The sequence below is a fragment of the Esox lucius genome, chromosome 13 (assembly GCF_011004845.1).
Source record: "Esox lucius isolate fEsoLuc1 chromosome 13, fEsoLuc1.pri, whole genome shotgun sequence".
Taxonomy (NCBI): Eukaryota; Metazoa; Chordata; class Actinopteri; order Esociformes; family Esocidae; genus Esox; species Esox lucius.
In genome coordinates, this window is record NC_047581.1 from 10,871,636 (window position 1) to 10,889,972 (window position 18,337).

At 47.1% G+C, this 18,337-nt stretch overlaps 1 protein-coding gene across 1 annotated transcript in view; it reads left to right on the top strand.

Annotated features, from left to right (window-relative positions):
* fbxl17 (F-box and leucine-rich repeat protein 17) overlaps positions 1–18,337 on the top strand; it is a 251,759-nt gene that overhangs the window by 163,559 nt on the left and 69,863 nt on the right. The window contains exon 9 of the mRNA XM_010892481.4: positions 4,675–4,751. Coding sequence (XP_010890783.2) covers positions 4,675–4,751 — 77 coding nt within the window. The remainder of the gene's footprint in view (positions 1–4,674; positions 4,752–18,337) is intronic.

The window sequence follows — 18,337 nt, forward strand, 5'->3', positions numbered from 1 at the left end:
AAAAATCCTCAAAAGGACAAAATGTAGGGTTATGGAATGGCCATGTCCGTCTAGATCTCAATCCTATTGAAATGCTGTGGGGGCACTTGAAGCGGGCTGTGCATTCAAGAAAGCCGTCTAACATGACACAGTTGAATCAGTACTGTATAGAAGAGTGGGCAAACATCCCTCCCAGGCAATGTAAGAGACTGATAGACAGTTACAAGAAACCGCTACATGAAACTATTTCAGCCAGAGTGCGACGCCAGCTATTGAAGCTTGCGGTGTATATTTTTTCCACACCATGAAATAGCATTTCTGTGGATTTTTTATGAATACATTTGTGAAGTATAGTCTTTATTTAATTTGGTAAATTAAGTGAGGATTCCACATGTGTGGACATATGGATATATGAAAAGACACCTTTTTAGAGGGTATACTTGATTCATCTCATGACTATATATTCTCACTTTGACAGCTTTTCTCTCCCTCACAACGACTCTCTCCCTCTTTATCTAACCCTGTTTCTTCAATGCCACCCACACTAATCACTCTACCGTAGAGTCCTTCGGTTGTCATAGCAACTCCTGTGATGTCATTGCATTGACTGTTGCCAAGTCGGGCCAGTAGGGGGTAGCTTTCTAACAAGGTAGTCAAACAGAAAGATGTGGACACTAATTGGTTGAGAGAGTTGGAAGCCATCACATTGCCTCAAAGAAAAAAAAAAAATTGTAGTTACCTTCCTGGTGGAAAAAAATGTGCTGCTCAAACCTGACCCAAAAGCAACAGTGCAGCAGAAACAAGCATAGAAGAAAATGCTGCTCATAACCACTCGGTGGTTCACAAAATGAAACCTAAGTGAAGGTCAAGTCCTGTGCGATGCCGTTGTAAAACATGTATATTCTCCATGGTAGTCGTTGTCCTACCAGCAGCACAGCTCTGCTGCTGGTAGGCCGGCACATTCATGTGGCCTGGAGATCCTGTGTATACTAAGGCTATTCTCCATGCCAGGGTGTGTTAACGTCTCCCTCACTGTTGCACCTGGGACACTCAGCTAGGGCCTTTTGTATTGTCCGCTCTACATGACTGAAGGAGAACGGATCACTAATTCATGTCTGCTGAGTGCGGGCCGGTAGCGTGAGGGAACCCGGGCCAGGCTGCAGCACCTTGCCTTGCCGTTCTTTAATGGCACCTGCTCGTTCAATCCACACCGTATTTTCTTCAAGGGCTCATACTCCTTTGTCCTATCTCTCCCCTTTTCTCTTTTGTCATACATCACTCTTTAATTCTTCTCTCTCCCCCATCTCTGTCCCCCTTTAATTTCTCCCCCTTCTTTATCCCCCCCCCCTTCTCTCTCTTCTCTCTCTCTTTTCTTTCCTTCTCTGATTTTGAATCTAATTGGCTTTGGCCTGACCACAGAGACCTGAGCTCACAGTAACAAGCTCTCTGAGGATGCATCACCTCCTCCCACATTCCTCCATCCCTTTCGCCTCTGTGTCTGCTTCATTTGTCAGCTGATCTGGTCACTAATGGCGCAGAGCTAATTTACTCAATGGAGAATGATGAGCCATGGATGAGACATAATGGTTCTTATCTTGACTTGGTTAGTGGACCGGTATGTCAGTTTGAATGGGGGAGCTGCGGGTCGGTTTTGCCTGGCGGCGCAGTGGGTCGGTTTTGCCTGGCGGCGCAGTGGGTCGGTTTTGCCTGGCGGAGCAGTGGGTCGGTTTTGCCTGGCGGAGCAGTGGTTCAGACCTGAGTAGGTCTTTAAAATTTTCTCTGTGGTATCAGTTGGCCCTCATCTGTGGAGGAAAGGTCTTTGTAGGTAGATTGAAACAATCGTCTTCTGATGGTATGACGAGCCTCAATGGCCATTTGATGGGCCAATGAAAATGCATCAACAAGAGTCAATTTCCAGGAACGCTTTCCCTCCATTTGGAAGATTGTTTGCAATGGGAATGGAAAGAAATCAAGTAATGTGTTGGGGGGGCTGAGATGGGTGGGAGGGAGTGAGGGAGGGAGAAGATGCACAGTAGCGAATAAAACGTGCATGTCTATGCAGCTGCGTGGGTTCAATGTGTCACTACGTCAGTCTTTCTTAGCTTTCTTCTCTTGGAGTCTTCTGTTCCAACGCGTCCCACGACTAGGTGTAATGCGAGAATAATTCTCCTTTTTTATGTGTGAGCATGTGTTTGGCATCAAATGAAAATGGGAGAATCCCACAGGGAGGAAAACGATGAGCTAGGTACATGTTGTTGATGTCAGTTCAGAGGGAGATATGTTATATTGAGGGTCAGCGAACGGGTGCGTACCAAACTCTGCCCTCTATAACGTATGTCTTTGCATGGACCTGGTCCACATTGATACAGTAGGGAATAGGCTGCAATTCTGGATGGAACCCAGCTTGAACAGTTTTCCTCTGGTGGTTGTAATTCTCTAGAGAGTGGTGTTTGGCAGGCCGACAAGATATGGATTAAAGGTTCTATGCTGAAGCAATTTGAGTGCTATTCTCATATCGGTTGCCATTGGGTACCACGGCTCAGAGTGGTGATACGATTGTCAAAAACACTACAAAACGAACATCATGTGTACTTTGCTGAAACATTCCCATCCGAATCTGTATTTTTAAAGCATCTCATTGCAGAAACTCTGATCCAGGGCCTGTCTGTGGGTGGAGGCCGAGTCTCGGAGACACTGGAGTGTTGTGTGGTTTCACTCTAACCGCTGAGGAAGACCGTGTGTTCATTGGATGAAATTAAATGTGTGTCCTAATTCCGGACGGAGACAGACAGGGTTTTGCTGCAGGTTAATGGGTCAAATGCATTGGTCAAAACAGTGTTGTTGCTACCCGTTACCTAATTACTGGTGTTTACAGGGGATCATCTCAAACAGCTCCTCTGATCTTCCTCCGGCCTCCCTGGGGGGCCTACAAACGCGCGCGGTCTCAAGGGTCCGGGGGAGCGATGCTACACTCGTCTTAATGCAATTATTCACCTGTGAACTCCTTTGAAGTGTTTAAAGACACACACACCTTACTGTGTGTCCGCTGCAATGTCATAGGCCCTGGTCTGTGGGCTTTGATGAGAGCACATGATGGTTAACTATGGATGAGTGTTTTATTAGTGTCAGCTCCAGAGGTCATGTGCTCACACTAATAAAACACTGATCCATAATGTTGAACGTGTAGTGGGGGCTGGGTGTATCCAGGAATGTCTTCCATTCTACCTTTCCTCTCCCCCACATACTCTCAGTTTAAATCAGCAGGTGCTTTATTCTTTACCTAGCACATGTTAAGAACACAGGTTCCCTGGCGGGTCGAGTTTCTGCAGGTTTTCGCTCGTACTTGATTGAGGTTAATAGTTATGTTAATGAACTGCCCTCATCTGGTTGTCTGGGTCTTAACTGGGCAACAGCTGAAGGGATTAAAAAGCGAGTGCCTAATGGAATGAGTTTGACCAAGCTGTCATTCTTCCCTGAGCATCCATAATCTGACTCTTTTCAAACTGCCCTGATGAGCCCTTGTCGCAGCTTCTCTTCATTCTGGCCCTTGTCGCAGCTTCTCTTCATTCTGGCCCTTGTAGCAGCTTCTCTTCATTCTGGCCCTTGTAGCAGCTTCTCTTCATTCTGGCCCTTGTAGCAGCTTCTCTTCATTCTGGCCCTTGTAGCAGCTTCTCTTCATTCTGGCCCTTGTCGCAGCTTCTCTTCATTCTGGCCCTTGTAGCAGCTTCTCTTCATTCTGGCCCTTGTCGCAGCTTCTCTTCATTCTGGCCCTTGTCGCAGCTTCTCTTCATTCTGGCCCTTGTCGCAGCTTCTCTTCATTCTGGCCCTTGTCGCAGCTTCTCTTCATTCTGGCCCTTGTCGCAGCTTCTCTTCATTCTGGCCCTTGTCGCAGCTTCTCTTCATTCTGGCCCTTGTCGCAGCTTCTCTTCATTCTGGCCCTTGTCGCAGCTTCTCTTCATTCTGGCCCTTGTAGCAGCTTCTCTTCATTCTGGCCCTTGTAGCAGCTTCTCTTCATTCTGGCCCTTGTAGCAGCTTCTCTTCATTCTGGCCCTTGTCGCAGCTTCTCTTCATTCTGGCCCTTGTAGCAGCTTCTCTTCATTCTGGCCCTTGTCGCAGCTTCTCTTCATTCTGGCCCTTGTCGCAGCTTCTCTTCATTCTGGCCCTTGTCGCAGCTTCTCTTCATTCTGGCCCTTGTCGCAGCTTCTCTTCATTCTGGCCCTTGTCGCAGCTTCTCTTCATTCTGGCCCTTGTCGCAGCTTCTCTTCATTCTGGCCCTTGTCGCAGCTTCTCTTCATTCTGGCCCTTGTCGCAGCTTCTCTTCATTCTGGCCCTTGTAGCAGCTTCTCTTCATTCTGGCCCTTGTAGCAGCTTCTCTTCATTCTGGCCCTTGTAGCAGCTTCTCATCATTCTTGCGCGGCTAGATCTTTACCCCTTCTGGCATTTTCTCACCTTCTCCAGGTGCCACCTCTACCGAATCCTTAAACCTCCATCGCCAGTACACCCTGGCTTGGCTAGCGGCAAGTTGATATCTTTTTTACTTCTCTGATGTTTATCAGATGATGTGCTCATCGGGTATTTCTGTTCATAATAAACTCTATATTCGGTCTCTCTTCAGGTAAACTTGTCACCCCGTTTTTCTCTATTCAAGTCGACCTCACCTCTTAACGCTTGTTTGTCTCTCTCTCTTTCTCACAGGTGCGTTGAGATCATTGCTAAGGAGGGGAGGAGTCTCAAAGAACTATACCTGGTCTCCTGCAAGATCACAGACCATGGTAAAAATTACAGTCTCTTCACTCTGTATTTAGACATTTACTATTTTTGAACAGTGTGATGGAGAGTTCCTATACAGTAGTTTGTCTGTGTTTCTAAATAACTACCACTGATCTATAACCACCAGATCTAGGTACCTCATCTATATCTACCATAAAAATACTTCATCTATAACCACCACATCAAAATACCTCATCTATAACCACCACATCTAATTAGCTAATCTTTAACCAACTTCATCTCAACTTTGTCTCATCTCTAAATTCCTCATATTTAACCACCACATCTAAATACCTAAACTATAACTGACATGTTTTAACATGTTAACAAACAACAACACATCTCACCATCTATAACCACCACATATAACAACCTGATCTATAACCACCACATATACATACACCATCTATAACCAACGCATCTAAAAACACACACACACACTAGCTAAATGCTTCTGGTTTAGGCTTTCCAGTGCCATGTGTTTCTCTTTTAGTCAACCAATAGGGACACTAATCACAGGACCAATCCCCTTTAATGTCTCTGTGGTTGTGCTGGAGCTGATCCGGGGGTACTGACCTCTTCATAAATTACCACAGCTCCCCCCACCGCACCCCCCTCTGTCTCTACCCTGAACAAGATGTATTAAGGATACCTGATCTTGTTTATTTATTCACAACCTTTTAGGTCTCAAGGGCCCGGGTGGCTGTGTGTGTGTGTGTGTGTGTGTACACCTTTCCGTGGTGGCCCTTGAAACCTATGCCCTCCCTCCTCCATGCCAGCTTTAATAGAATGACAGTTGGCTTTCCTCCTGCAGCCTTTGACTAATGGAACCATAGCACTGAGGCTTTCCGTCAGCCATGCTTGCCGGTCTGGTCCGCCCAGCTCCTCTACTAATGAGGCTGTATTAATGGCCTACAGGAGAACACTTGTGATGTCCACAAGCCCTTCGCGATCGAGTGTGTCGTTTTTCTCTGTCAAAAGCTTCCTGTGTTTGCTTTCTATTAAATGGGAGGGTGGGACAGAGACTGAGACAGTGGGAAAGAAAGTGTAAAGGAAAAACAAAAGAGAATGGACATGTAATTCCCATTTAATAGTTTGGTTTTAAACATCTCAGTTGTGATGTACGGTATGAGTTTGTACAACAGCAGAGATGGAGAGAAGGAGGGGGAGGGAGAGAAGGATCAACTGTATGCCATTAGCCTGGTAGGACAGTAAAGTCATTGAGTCATACTGAAAGCCCCTATTAGGCTTGATAACCAAAACCTCCTGGCCTCGCTTAATCCAACACACACACACTTCAGCTCGTAAATCTCCGTCTTACTTTAGCCCACTGCATTGCTAAACAGTACACATACACAGACCGTACACTCTCACTCTCACACACACACATACTCTCTCTCACACACACACACCCTCTCACACACACTCACACACTCTTTCACACGCGCACACACCCCCTAACTGAATCCTCATGCATGGGTTAAGCCCATTTCATGATGTCTGGTCAATAAAAGTGTTGACAACAGGCTAAAGCAGTGCCGGCCCGCCTGGATTTACGGCCATGATGCCGACTTCCCTTTTCTAACGAATCTGCTGTGTTACACTCAACACACACACACACACACACACACGACATGCGTTGGGTTGTGACGTCGGAGTACCTGGTGTCTGAGTGAGGCTGCCTTATGATGGATGATGGTTGTGTGGGAGCCGCAGTGGGGCGATTGGACCGCAGGCACATCAATCAGTGAACAGGCGTCCCCTTTCCCGCCCCAACACACCTTCGCCCTCCACACTCTCTATTCAAATTCAATGTGCTTTAATTGCATGAATGGCGAGGTCAGCATTGCCAAAGCATACTGATACATGTAACCTGCGTTTCTCCTGTGGACTGTATATAGATGTTCACCTTCTCGGTTTTTCTCTCTGTTTTTCAGTTTTGCTCTCTGTTTAACTCTCTGTCCCTGCCTCTCCCACGCTCTTTGGTGTCCTTAGATACTGGCTGACATAAGCCTCATTCCCAGCTTACCTTGGCTGTAAACACAGGCCGTTCTCTCTCTCTCTCTCACTCTCTCTGTCCTTTTCTCTCCTGCGTTTGCTCTCTCCTCCCCGTCCCTCCCTTGTGTGCCAGCTGCAGCTGAAGATCAAGAGGGATGGTGGAGAAAGCAGGGGTTCGCTGTTAATAATGCCCACACATTGTCCACACACACACAAACACACGCACACACAGATAAACCGTGCTCAAGGCAACAGAAAATGACAGTCCTCTGTGAGCACTGGGACAGCAGGAGAGCAAATGAAGGATAGAGAGGGATAGAAAGAGCTTGAAGCCTTTTGTGGAAAACAAAACCGACTGTACAAGGACATCTATCTACGCTGTGTACCGTTGCCATATTCACACATTTCTTTATCTCCAACTCCACCCCTTTTCTCTCTCTCTCTCTTTCTCTCTCTCTCTCTCTTTTTCTCTCTCTCTCTCTCTCTCTCTCTCTCTCTGTATCTCTCTCTGTGTGTATCTCTCTGTATCTCTCTCTGTGTGTATCTCTCTCTCTCTCGCTCTCTCTCTGTAACACTCTCTCTCTCTGTAACACTCTCTCTCTCTGTAACACTCTCTCTCTCTGTAACACTCTCTCTCTCTGTAACACTCTCTCTCTCTCTGTAACACTCTCTCTCTCTCTGTAACACTCTCTCTCTCTCTGTAACTCTCTCTCTCTCTCTCTGTAACTCTCTCTCTCTCTCTCTGTAACTCTCTCTCTCTCTCTCTGTAACTCTCTCTCTCTCTCTCTGTAACTCTCTCTCTCTCTCTCTCTGTAACTCTCTCTCTCTCTCTCTGTAACTCTCTCTCTCTCTCTCTGTAACTCTCTCTCTCTCTCTCTGTAACTCTCTCTCTCTCTCTCTGTAACTCTCTCTCTCTCTCTGTAACTCTCTGTAACTCTCTAATATACGCTGCCAGTTGAATAACCCACACCTGACCTCTGACATCAGGTAAGCGATGGGGAGCATAGCCACCAATAGGAATGTGGTCCACCTAGATCCCACTGTCATAAGGGTGGTGTCTGCTTTGTGCTCAGTCATCATTTGCCGGATCATCTTGTTATACTAAGCCAACGATTGTTTGGGCTGTTTACCAGCTGGTTCTCTGCCCTGGGGGAGGTTTTCTCTTGACGGTTTACCTTTAGGCTGAGTGCCACCGAGGTCCTCTTCAACTTGGTTGACATGACAGGATCTACCTGGAAGAGCATTTTTTAAAGTAAAAAAAGAACTGCCTACAGGGATTCCATGGGTGTGGGGGGCCTGCTCGAGGGGACACTGGCAGCCAGGCTGAGGGTTGAGTAGACCTGTTACCGACTGGTGGGAAACATCAGGCTGTTTCCGCAGTGCAAGGTGCCTTCAGGGGGTGCTTTGGACGGTCAGTGAGGCGGGAGAAATCCAGTTGTGTTTCTAAATCACTTTTATTGTGTTTTCTTTCGCCCGGCACATTTGAGCATGACATCTGCGGGCTGATTCGTGGAAGCGGTTACCGCGTTGTTGGGTCCAACAAATGTGTTCTTCAATTCTCTCACACATGCCCATACACACACACACACACACACCACTTTGCCCATCCATAGAGACCGTTGAAGGCAACCACACGATTTCACTACATAACCCTCAGTTCACCTGGGAAACTGGCAGCCACACAAACATTGCCCTGGATCCTCCAACCCTTCCCCCTCTCAGGAAGTGGCCACTCGATGTTTGCTGATGCTTGGTTGTCTGGGTTTGGAAAGAACAGTGTGGTGTGATGAAAAGTACAGATGAAGATGTTTTTGTGGCGGCTGCATTCGGAGTGTTTGCGACCTGCATTGACACCCTGCACGTCTCCAATAACCACTTTCAAAGCCTTTTTTTTCCCCTTATAGAAGATGAGAGCGACTTTATGTGCAGCTAGATAGAAATCCATCTAGCAAGGACTGGGTACCTGCTATATTAACCTACTCTTGTTCAGTGAGTAACTGCTAGGTGTTAAGCTAGTTTTGTTCCTGTTAGGTGTTGAGCTTGTCTTGTTCTGTGAAGGCCAGGTACCTGGTTAAGTGTTGAGGTAATCTTCTTCATGGGGGGGCGGGCTTGGTACATCTGCGTCTTGTCTTGACATTCAGACTCAGAGATACGATGCGGATGGATCTGTCCATCACCCTGTATCCAGTGGCCCTCTGCACTTAAGACCTATCAGCCATCTCACTCAGTGTGTGTATGTGCGTGACGTTGCTTAGAGGAAATGCAGGAAGTTTCCCTGTCCCCCATCCCAAACCCTCGTATTGATTAGCACTCTTCAGGCCCTTTCTGTAATTGAGGTGGGCAGGGGAGCGTTTACCAGAGACTCAGTTGGTTAGTTCCTGTATCAATTTCTGTGGTTTTGTCACATCCATTGGAAACCAATCTTTTGGTGTGTGCTGTCTCTCTTTTACGCTTGATCTTTTATTGTTTACATTTTTAATAAAAGGTTCTATAAAATGTTCAGCCGGAAAAAAAGTCTGAGCTGTCTTTGAATTGCTATTTGAATTGCATTCAAACTAATTAAAAACAGTGCTTGGTGGAAACAGCCCACATTTTCCTCATGTACAATTTGAAAGGCTATTATGGAAAGCTAGAACCAATTGGATACAAACATAGATGGGGTTTTACTTAGTACTCATTAGAACCTTAGATATGGTTTTAGGTAGTATTCTTTAAAAACAGATGGTTTTAGGTAGCACTCTAGAAACATAGATGTGGTTTTAGGTAGTACTCTTTAGAGACATACAGTATCTCAAAAAAATGAGTAGACCCTTCACATTTTTGCAAATATTTGATTATCTTTTCATGTGACAACACTGAAGAAATGACACTTTGCTAAAATGTAAAGTAGTGTGTACAGCTTGTATAACAGTGTACATTTGCTGTCCCCTCAAAATAACACAACACACAGCCATTAATGTCTAAACCACTGGCAACAAAAGTTAATACACCCCTAAGTGTATACTACACCATACTACAGTTTAACAGGACAGGTTCCACTCAGAACAGGCCTCGACATGGGCGACCAAAGAAGTTGAGTGCATGTGCTCAGCATCATATCCAGAGGTTGTCTTTTGGAAAATAGACGTATGAGTGCTGCCAGTATTGCTGCAGAGGTTGAAGGGGTGGGGGGTCAGCCTGTCAGTGCTCAGACCATACACCGCACTGCATCAAATTGGTCTGCATGGCTGTTGTCCTAGAAGGAAGCCACTTCTAAAGATGATGCACAAGAAAGCCCGCAAACACTTTACTGAAGACAACCAGACTAAGGACATGGATTACACGAACCATGTCCTGTGGTCTGATGAGACCAAGATAAACTTATTTACTTCAGATGGTGTCAAGTGTGTGTGGTCACAACCAGGTGATACCAGTACAAAGACAAGTGTGTCTTGCCTTCAGTCAAGATGGTGGTGGGAGTGTCATGGTCTGGGGCTGTATGAGTGCTGCCAGCACTGGGGAGCTACAGTTCATTGAGGGAACCATGAATGCCAACATGTACTGTGACATACTGAAGCAGAGCATGATCCCCTCCCTTTCGGAGACTGGGCCACAGGGCAGCATTCCAACATGATAACGACCCCAAACACACCTCCAAGATGACCACTGCCTTGCTAAAGAAGCTGAGGGTTAAGGTGATGGACTGGCCAAGCATGTCTCCAGACCTAAACCCAATCCTCAAACAGAAGGTGCAGGAGCGCAAGGTCTCTAACATCCACCAGCTCTGTGATGTCATCGTGGAGGAGTGGAAGAGTACAGTGAAGCTCCAGTGGCAATTTGTGAAGCTCTGGTGAACTCCATGCCCAAGAGGGTAAAGGCAATGCTGGAAAAGAATGGTGGCCACACAAAACATTGACACTTTGGGCCCAATTTGGACATTTTCACTTAGTGTACTCACTTTAGTTGCCATCGGTTTAGACATTAATGGCTGTGTGTTTACACTTACACAAGCTCTACACTCACTACTTTACATTGTAGCAAAGTGTAATTTCTTCAGTGTGGTCACATGAAAAGATTTAATCAAATATTTACAAAAATGTGAGGGGTCTACTCACTTTTGTGAGATACTGTATATGTGGTTTTAGGTAGTACTCTTTAGCCCAGCGACCATCCTCTGTCAATGATATGCTGCTGTCGGCTATATTTCAGGAAGGAAACCTTGAGACAGTATGTTCTTCTCTCATCCCTTGCCTGTCTTGTATATCTGGGAGTGTGAAGAGAGAGGAAAAGGGAGTTTGTGTGCATGTGCATGCGTGCATGTGTCTCTGTGTGTCTGTTGCTCTGCGTGTGTCTGGCTTTCTTTTGTTGTGCTCACGTGATTGATGCATGTTATTCGTCCTGTTTAGAGGGTCCTGATAACGACTGTCCTTTCTGTTGCCTGAATAGAAAGGAGGCCCTTCTCTTTCTCCTTTACGGCCATGTTCATCTGTATTCATACCCAGGACGCAAGACGCCACCTGTGATCTCTTTCTCTCGTTCTCTTCTTCTCCCTGTGTACTCTTTCATTCTAGCATTCTCTTATAACTCCTCTCTTTGACATTAGCATATGCTGTTTGAATTCTCTCCCTGGTTCTTTGCCCCACTCTCCTGCACGCCATCCTTTTCCCCTCTGCGGTTTCTTTTCTCCATCCCCCTCTCCATTCTCTCTTTCATCTGAGAAGAGGACTGTAAGCGGACTAGACATTGATAAATGGTGTTTCTCTGCCACTCCCTCTGGTCGGCTCACAGGACTGGGCCGCTACTCTCCAGGTGATCTGTGTGTGTTTCTTCAACAGCCCTTGGGGGGTAATGCTAACCCATACATTCACATTGGTTTTAGTCAGGGCAGTGCTAATGAATCAAATAGAAGCACGTTGTCACATAATGAAGTCTTCGAACAGTTCAACCGCGTGTCAGAATGTTCTCAGATTGCATTAGCTTGAATACAAATATTGTACCTGGAAAGTGTTATGGAGTGTATTACGTTGAGAGGCCTCACAGTTCAGTCCTCCTATGCAGGAGGGAAAAGATGACGAAATGTAGACGATGCAGTCTGCTGGATCACGTGGGTCTTTATTTGGTCAGCGTATCAACACTGTAGCCCTCTCTGTCCGTCCGCGTGTCTTAAAACCTTCATTGGTAAAATTCAATTGTCGATCAGAATGAAATTCACAGAGCTTGTGTGATTACTAGGGCTTCAGATGTTTCACTTTCCATTCATTGCCGCACCCAGTAGCAAATCATTAAACTCCTGCTGTATTTTCTGTCAGCTGGGGAAACCTTTTAAAAGGCTTCCATTGCCAGGAGGATGGAAAGTTACTGAATACCTCTAATATGTTTCTGCTCAGAATCCAAACCCGATGCGTACCGAACTTATTACATAAGAGTGTGTGTGTGATTGTGTTCTCCAGCCCCATCTGTTAACAACTGTTAAATGGTGTATTTTAGGCTCTGTGTATTAGCAGACAGCCGCAGCCATGTGAATCTAATCTAGTCCAGGACTCTCTCATGCAACCCCGGTTAGGTCTGTTCACCTCGAACGTGATCTCGCAGCTCACTGAATCTTAGTCGATTCAACGTTGACATGCCCTCTAATTTGCTGTGTGCTTGCATCCTAGCCACCAAAACTGTCTGTGAAATAGTTAAATAGCCACTATGTCGACATAGGTGCTCTAAAATTCACATGATTCACGTGATTCCCATTAGCCAGCAAGTGATAGCTATTCCACTCGAGGACCTTGAGATGCTTCTTACGGAGCCACTCCTTAGTTGCCCTGGCTGTGTGTTTCGGGTCGTTGTCATGCTGGAAGACCCAGCCATGACCCATCTTTAATGCTCTTACTGAGGGAAGGAGGTTTTTGGCCAAGATCTCGCGATACATGGCCCCATCCATCATCCCCCTCAATATGGTGCAGTCGTCCTGTCCCCTTTGAAGAAAAGCATCCCCAAAGAATGATGTTTCCACCTCCATGCTTCACGGTTGGGATGGTGTTCTTGGGGTTGTACTCCATCCTTCTTCTTCCTCCAAACACGGCGATTGGAGTTTAGACCGAAAAGCTCTATTTTTGTCTCATCAGACCACATGACCTTCTCCCATTCCTCCTATGGATCCTCCAGATGGTCATTGGCAAACTTCAGACGGGCCTGGACATGCGCTGGCTTGAGCAGGGGGACATTGCATGCGCTACAGGATTTTAATCCATGACGGCGCAATGTGTTAGTAATGGTTTTATTTGAGAATGTGGTCCCAGCTCTATTCAGGTCATTGACCAAGTCCTGCAGTGTAATTCTGGGCTGATCCCTCACCTCATGATCATTGATGCCCCACGAGGTGAGATCTTGCATGGATCCCCAGACCGAGGAAGATTGGCCGTCATCTTGAACTAATAATTGGGCCAAGTTGTTGCTTTCTCACCAAGTTCAAACAGGTGCAGTTAATACAGGTAATGAGTGGAGAACAGGAGGGCTTCTTAAAGAAAAACTAACAGGTCTATGAGTGCCGGAATTCTTACTGGTTGGTAGGTGATCAAATACTTATGTCATGCAATAAAATGCAAATTAATTATTAAAAAAATCATACAATGTGATTTTCTACAGACGTCTACCTGCTTTGTAAGTAGGACTGTAGACTGTACCACATTAGTACAAAATGTTTTGCCAAGATTACCAGTATTGTGTTGTTTTTCAGTTAGTGCCTAGTTTTCTGCTAGCAGTGATTGAATCCCCTAGATTACTTAAAAAAAAACTGCTGGATACTTAAAGTTTATGGGTTAATGTTAGAGTATATATTCTGATTAGTAAAGGCAGGGGTTAAGATTTGAAAGTGGCAGCATATACTTCAGTTATCACAGCCGGTACCATAAACCTAATATTTGTCTTTCCATGTATTCAAACAACAGACATTTGGCATCAGACCCCACGCCATGACAGTACATTTACATAAAGTTCTCCATTGCCCCTGACGGACGGTTTCCACGTCATTTGATGACTTTTCCCCCATCTGGACAGACGTCAAACATACACAGTGATCATGGGGGATTCGGGCCTCCTTCAGGCATGTTGTTAAATGTAGACGTGCACACGGCCTCACACTGCAGCTTGTCCTTCCCTCCCCACCCCCCCCCCCCCCACACACACACACACACACCCATAAGCCCCTCTCCATTGTAACCAATATGTTGGTAATGTGTCTCTTATTGCAGGCAGGGTATTCTCCCAGTGGCATTATAATTCCATTGATTTAGAAAGATAATAACACCTTCACTCAGTACTCTGTTGCTGTGTATGGTTGTCTCATGTTGTAGGCACTGTACAAGATGTTGCTGTCCTTTCCCCCTGCAGGACCGAACCCAGAGTTTTCTGAAGGTTTCTTTATGATGCCCTAGTGTTATTGCTCTATAATTTTCCAGGGTCAAAGGGAGATACGTTGTGCAGGTCATTGCTATTGCCCCTTGGCTGAGGGGATGAACTGTTTAATGGTTTGTCCTTCAAGTGAGGCCTCTGAGTTCCAAATGTCATTATCTACACCCCCCCCCCCCTTAAGATAATTAAGGTATACACAGACATAAACAGGTTTGATGGTTGAGTGTGTTTGTTTGAGGTGGAAACACTTGTTTGTTTGAGCTGCACTTCCTAACCTGCCACATTTCTTGCTAATTTGTAGGCACATATTTCCTTCAGATTATACAGACCCACAAAGTGCTTGTAATTCAGTTCATATGTGACCTATGATACACCGATCAGCCAAAAAATTATGACCACCGGCATAATATTGTGCAGGTCCCCCTTTTGTCGCCAAAACAGCCCTGACCCTTTGCGGCATGGACTCCACTAGACCTCTGAAGATGTGCTGTGGTATCTGGTACCAAGATGTTAGCAGCAGATCCTTTAACTCCTGTAAGTTGTAAGGAGGGGTCTCCATGGATCTGACTTGTTTGTCTAGAACGTCCCAAAGATGCTGATTTGATTGAGATCTGGGGAATTTGGAGGCCAAGTCAACACCTTGTACTTATTGTTGTGTTCCTCAAACCATTCCTGAACCATTTTTGCTTTGTGTCAGGGTGCATTATCCTGCTGAAAGAGGCCAATTCCATCAGGGAATTCTGTTGCCATGAAAGGGTGCACATGGTCTGCAACAATGCTTAGGTAGGTGGTACGTGTCAAAGTAACATCCACATGAATGGCAGGACCTAAGGTTTCCCAGCAGAACATTGTCCAAAGCATCATACTACCTCCGTCGGCTTGCCTCCTTCCCATAGTGGTATCCTGACGTGCACACACACCAGGCCATCCACGTGATGTGAAAGGAAATGTGATTCATCAGACCAGGCCACCTTCTTCCATTGCTCCGTGGTCCAGTTCTGATGCTCACGCGCCAATTGTAGGCGCTTTCGGCAGTGGACAGGGGTCCGCATGGGCACCTTGACTGGTCACGGACTATTCAGCCCCATACGCAACAAACTGTGATGCACTGTGTGTTATGACACCTCAGTACCAGCATTAACCTTTTCATCAGTTTGAGCTATAGTAGCTCGTCTGTTGGTTCAGACCACACGGGCCAGCCTTCGCTCCCCACATGCATCAGTGAGCTTTGGACGCCCGTGACCCTGTCGCCGGTTCACTGCTTTGCTTTCCTTGGACCACTTTTGATAGCTACTGACTGCTGCAGACCGGGAACACCCCACAAGGGACCCTGTCAAAGTCGCTCAGATCCTTATGCTTGCCCGTTTTTCCGGCTTCTAACATATCAACTTTGATGACAGAATGTTCACATTGCTGCCTAAAATATCCCACCCACCCTTGAATGTAAATGCAGAAATTGAGAATTCCGCCTATACTGCCCTTGCCCATTATAACTGCAATTTATTTGCACATATGTTGTCAGGACCATGTTCAAGCATAAGGGTGTCCATCAGTGCACATGGCACGAGGACACCCTAGGCCGTAGGTCGATGATCAACTTTGTTGTCGTTTCATCTGACATGCGGCCGTATGTCTTGGACACTCTGGTGAAGAGAGGGGCAGAGCTGTCAACTGATCACCACCTGGTGGTGAGTTGTATCCGATGGCGGGGGAGGAAGCTGGACAGACTCGGCAGACCCAAGCGTACTGTAATGGTTTGCTGGGAACGTCTGGCCGAGTCTCCTGTCAGAGATCTTTAACTCCCACCTCCGGCAGAGCTTCGACTGGATCCCGAGGGAGGCTGAAGATAGTGAGTCCGTGTGGACCATGTTCTCCACCGCCATTGTCGAAGCGGCCACTCGGAGCTGTGGCCGAAAGGTCTCCGGTGCCTGTCGAGGCGGCAATCCCTGAAACCGGTGGTGGACACTGGAAGTAAGGGATGCCGTCAAGCTGAAGGAGTCCTATCAGGCCTGGTCTGTGGGAGTTCTGAGGCAGCTGACGGGTACTGGCAGGCCAAGCGGACTGCAGCCCGGGTGGTTGTGGAGGCAAAAACTCCTGGGAGGAGTTTGGTGAGGCCATGGAGAAGGACTATCTGCTGGCCTCGAAGAGATTCTGGCAAACCGTCCGGCGCCTCAGGAGAGGGAAACAGTGCCCTACCAACGCTGTTTACAGTAGAGGTGGGCAGCTGTTGACCTCAACTGGGGATGTCGTCGGGCGATGGAAGGAGTACTTCGAGGATCTTCTCAATCCTGCCGTCACATCTTCCATTGAAGACCTGGGCTGAAGTCACAGAGGTAGTCAAGAAACTCCTCTTTGTCAAGGCACCGCCTGCGCAACATCGCGTGGCGGTCGGGTACAGTGTCCTTTTGGGATGGCAGACCGGGGTGGTGGTCCCTCTTTTTAAGAAGGGGGACCGGAGGGTGTGTTCCAACTACAGGGGGATCACACTTCTCAGCCTCCCCGGGAAAGTCTATGCCAGGGTACTGGAGAGGAGAATACGGCCGATAGTAGAACCTCGGATTCAGGAGGAACAGTGTGGTTTTTGTCTGGGCCATGGAATACTGGACCAGCTCTATACCCTCTAATACTGGAGGGTTCATGGGAGTTTGCCCAACCAATCCACATGTGTTTTGTGAATTTGGCGAAGGCATTCGACTGTGTCCCTCACGGCATCCTGTGGAGGGTGCTTCGGGAATATGGGGTCCTGGGTCCTTTGCTAAGGGCTGTCAGGTCTCTGTACGACCGAAGCAGGAGCTTGGTCTGCATTGCCGGCAGTAAGTCAGACTTGTTCCCAGTGCATGTTGGACTCTGGCAGGGCTGCCCTTTGTCGCCGGTTCTGTTCGTAATTTTTATGGACAGAATTTCTAGGCGCAGCCAGGGGCCGGAGGGTGTCAGGTTTGGGGACCACACAATTTCGTCTCTACTCTTTGCGGATGATGTTGTCGTGTTGGCCCCTTCAAACCAGGACCTTCAGCATGCACTGGGACGGTTTTCAGCCGAGTGTGAAGCGGTGGGGATGAAAATCAGTACCTCCAAATCCGAGGCCATGGTCCTCAGTCGGAAAAGGGTGGCTTACCCTCTTCAGGTTGGTGGAGAGTTCTTGCCTCAATAAAGGAGGAGTTTAAGTATCTAGGGGTTTTGTTCACGAGGGAAGGATGGAACGGGAGATTGACAGACGGATCGGTGCAGCTTCTGCAGTAATACGGTTGATGTATCGGCCTGTCATGGTGAAGAAAGAGCTGAGCCGCAAGGCGAAGCTCTCGATTTACCGGTCAATCTACGTTCCTACTCTCACCTATGGTCATGAGCTTTGGGTCATGACCCGAAAGGACAAGATCCCGGATACAGGGGGCCGAAATGAGCTTTCTCTGCAGGGTGGCTGGGCGATCCCTTAGAGATAGGGTGAGAAGCTCGGTCACCTGGGATGAGCTCAGAGTAGAGCCGCTGCTCCTCCACATCGAGAGGGGTCAGCTGAGGTGGCTTGGGCATCTGTTTCGGAAGGTGTTCCGGGCCTGTCCCACCGGGAGGAGACCCCAGGGAAGACCTAGGACACGCTGGAGGGACTATGTCTCCCGGCTGGCCTGGGAACGCCTCGGTGTCCCCCTGGAAGGGCTGGAGGAAGTGTCTAGGGAGAGGGAAGTCTGGGCATCTCTGCTTAGACTGCTGCCCCCGCGACCCGGCCCCGCATAAGCGGAAGAAGATGGATGGATGGATGTTGTCAGGACATGCACAGTGAAGGTATTCTGTATAAAATACACATGGGAGATTGAGGAATTCAGCAGAATGTAGATCGGAAGAAAGAAGGTTTTACTCTTTCTATTTTTCATGGACAGGCTAAAACTCAAATATTGATATAAGAAGCTGTACCACATCATATGGTTACCTAAACATGTCAACATTATCAGAAAAAAATAGGGGATTGATAGACATAAGTACTAGATCTGGTCAGCAGGTTTAGTAAGTGGTGTCAAGTGCCGTTTCCAAGTGTCCTTTTACTTCAAATCTGTTTATTACATAATTCCACTGTTTGATGTACATCTGTAATGTTTTAAATGCTATTTGTTTAGTATAGTAACCCATTTTTACAATAAAAACACAACATTCCCATCCCAGTAACTTTCCATGCGACCTTCGACCTGTTGCGCAACGAGGATCCATTGAGAGGCTCTCC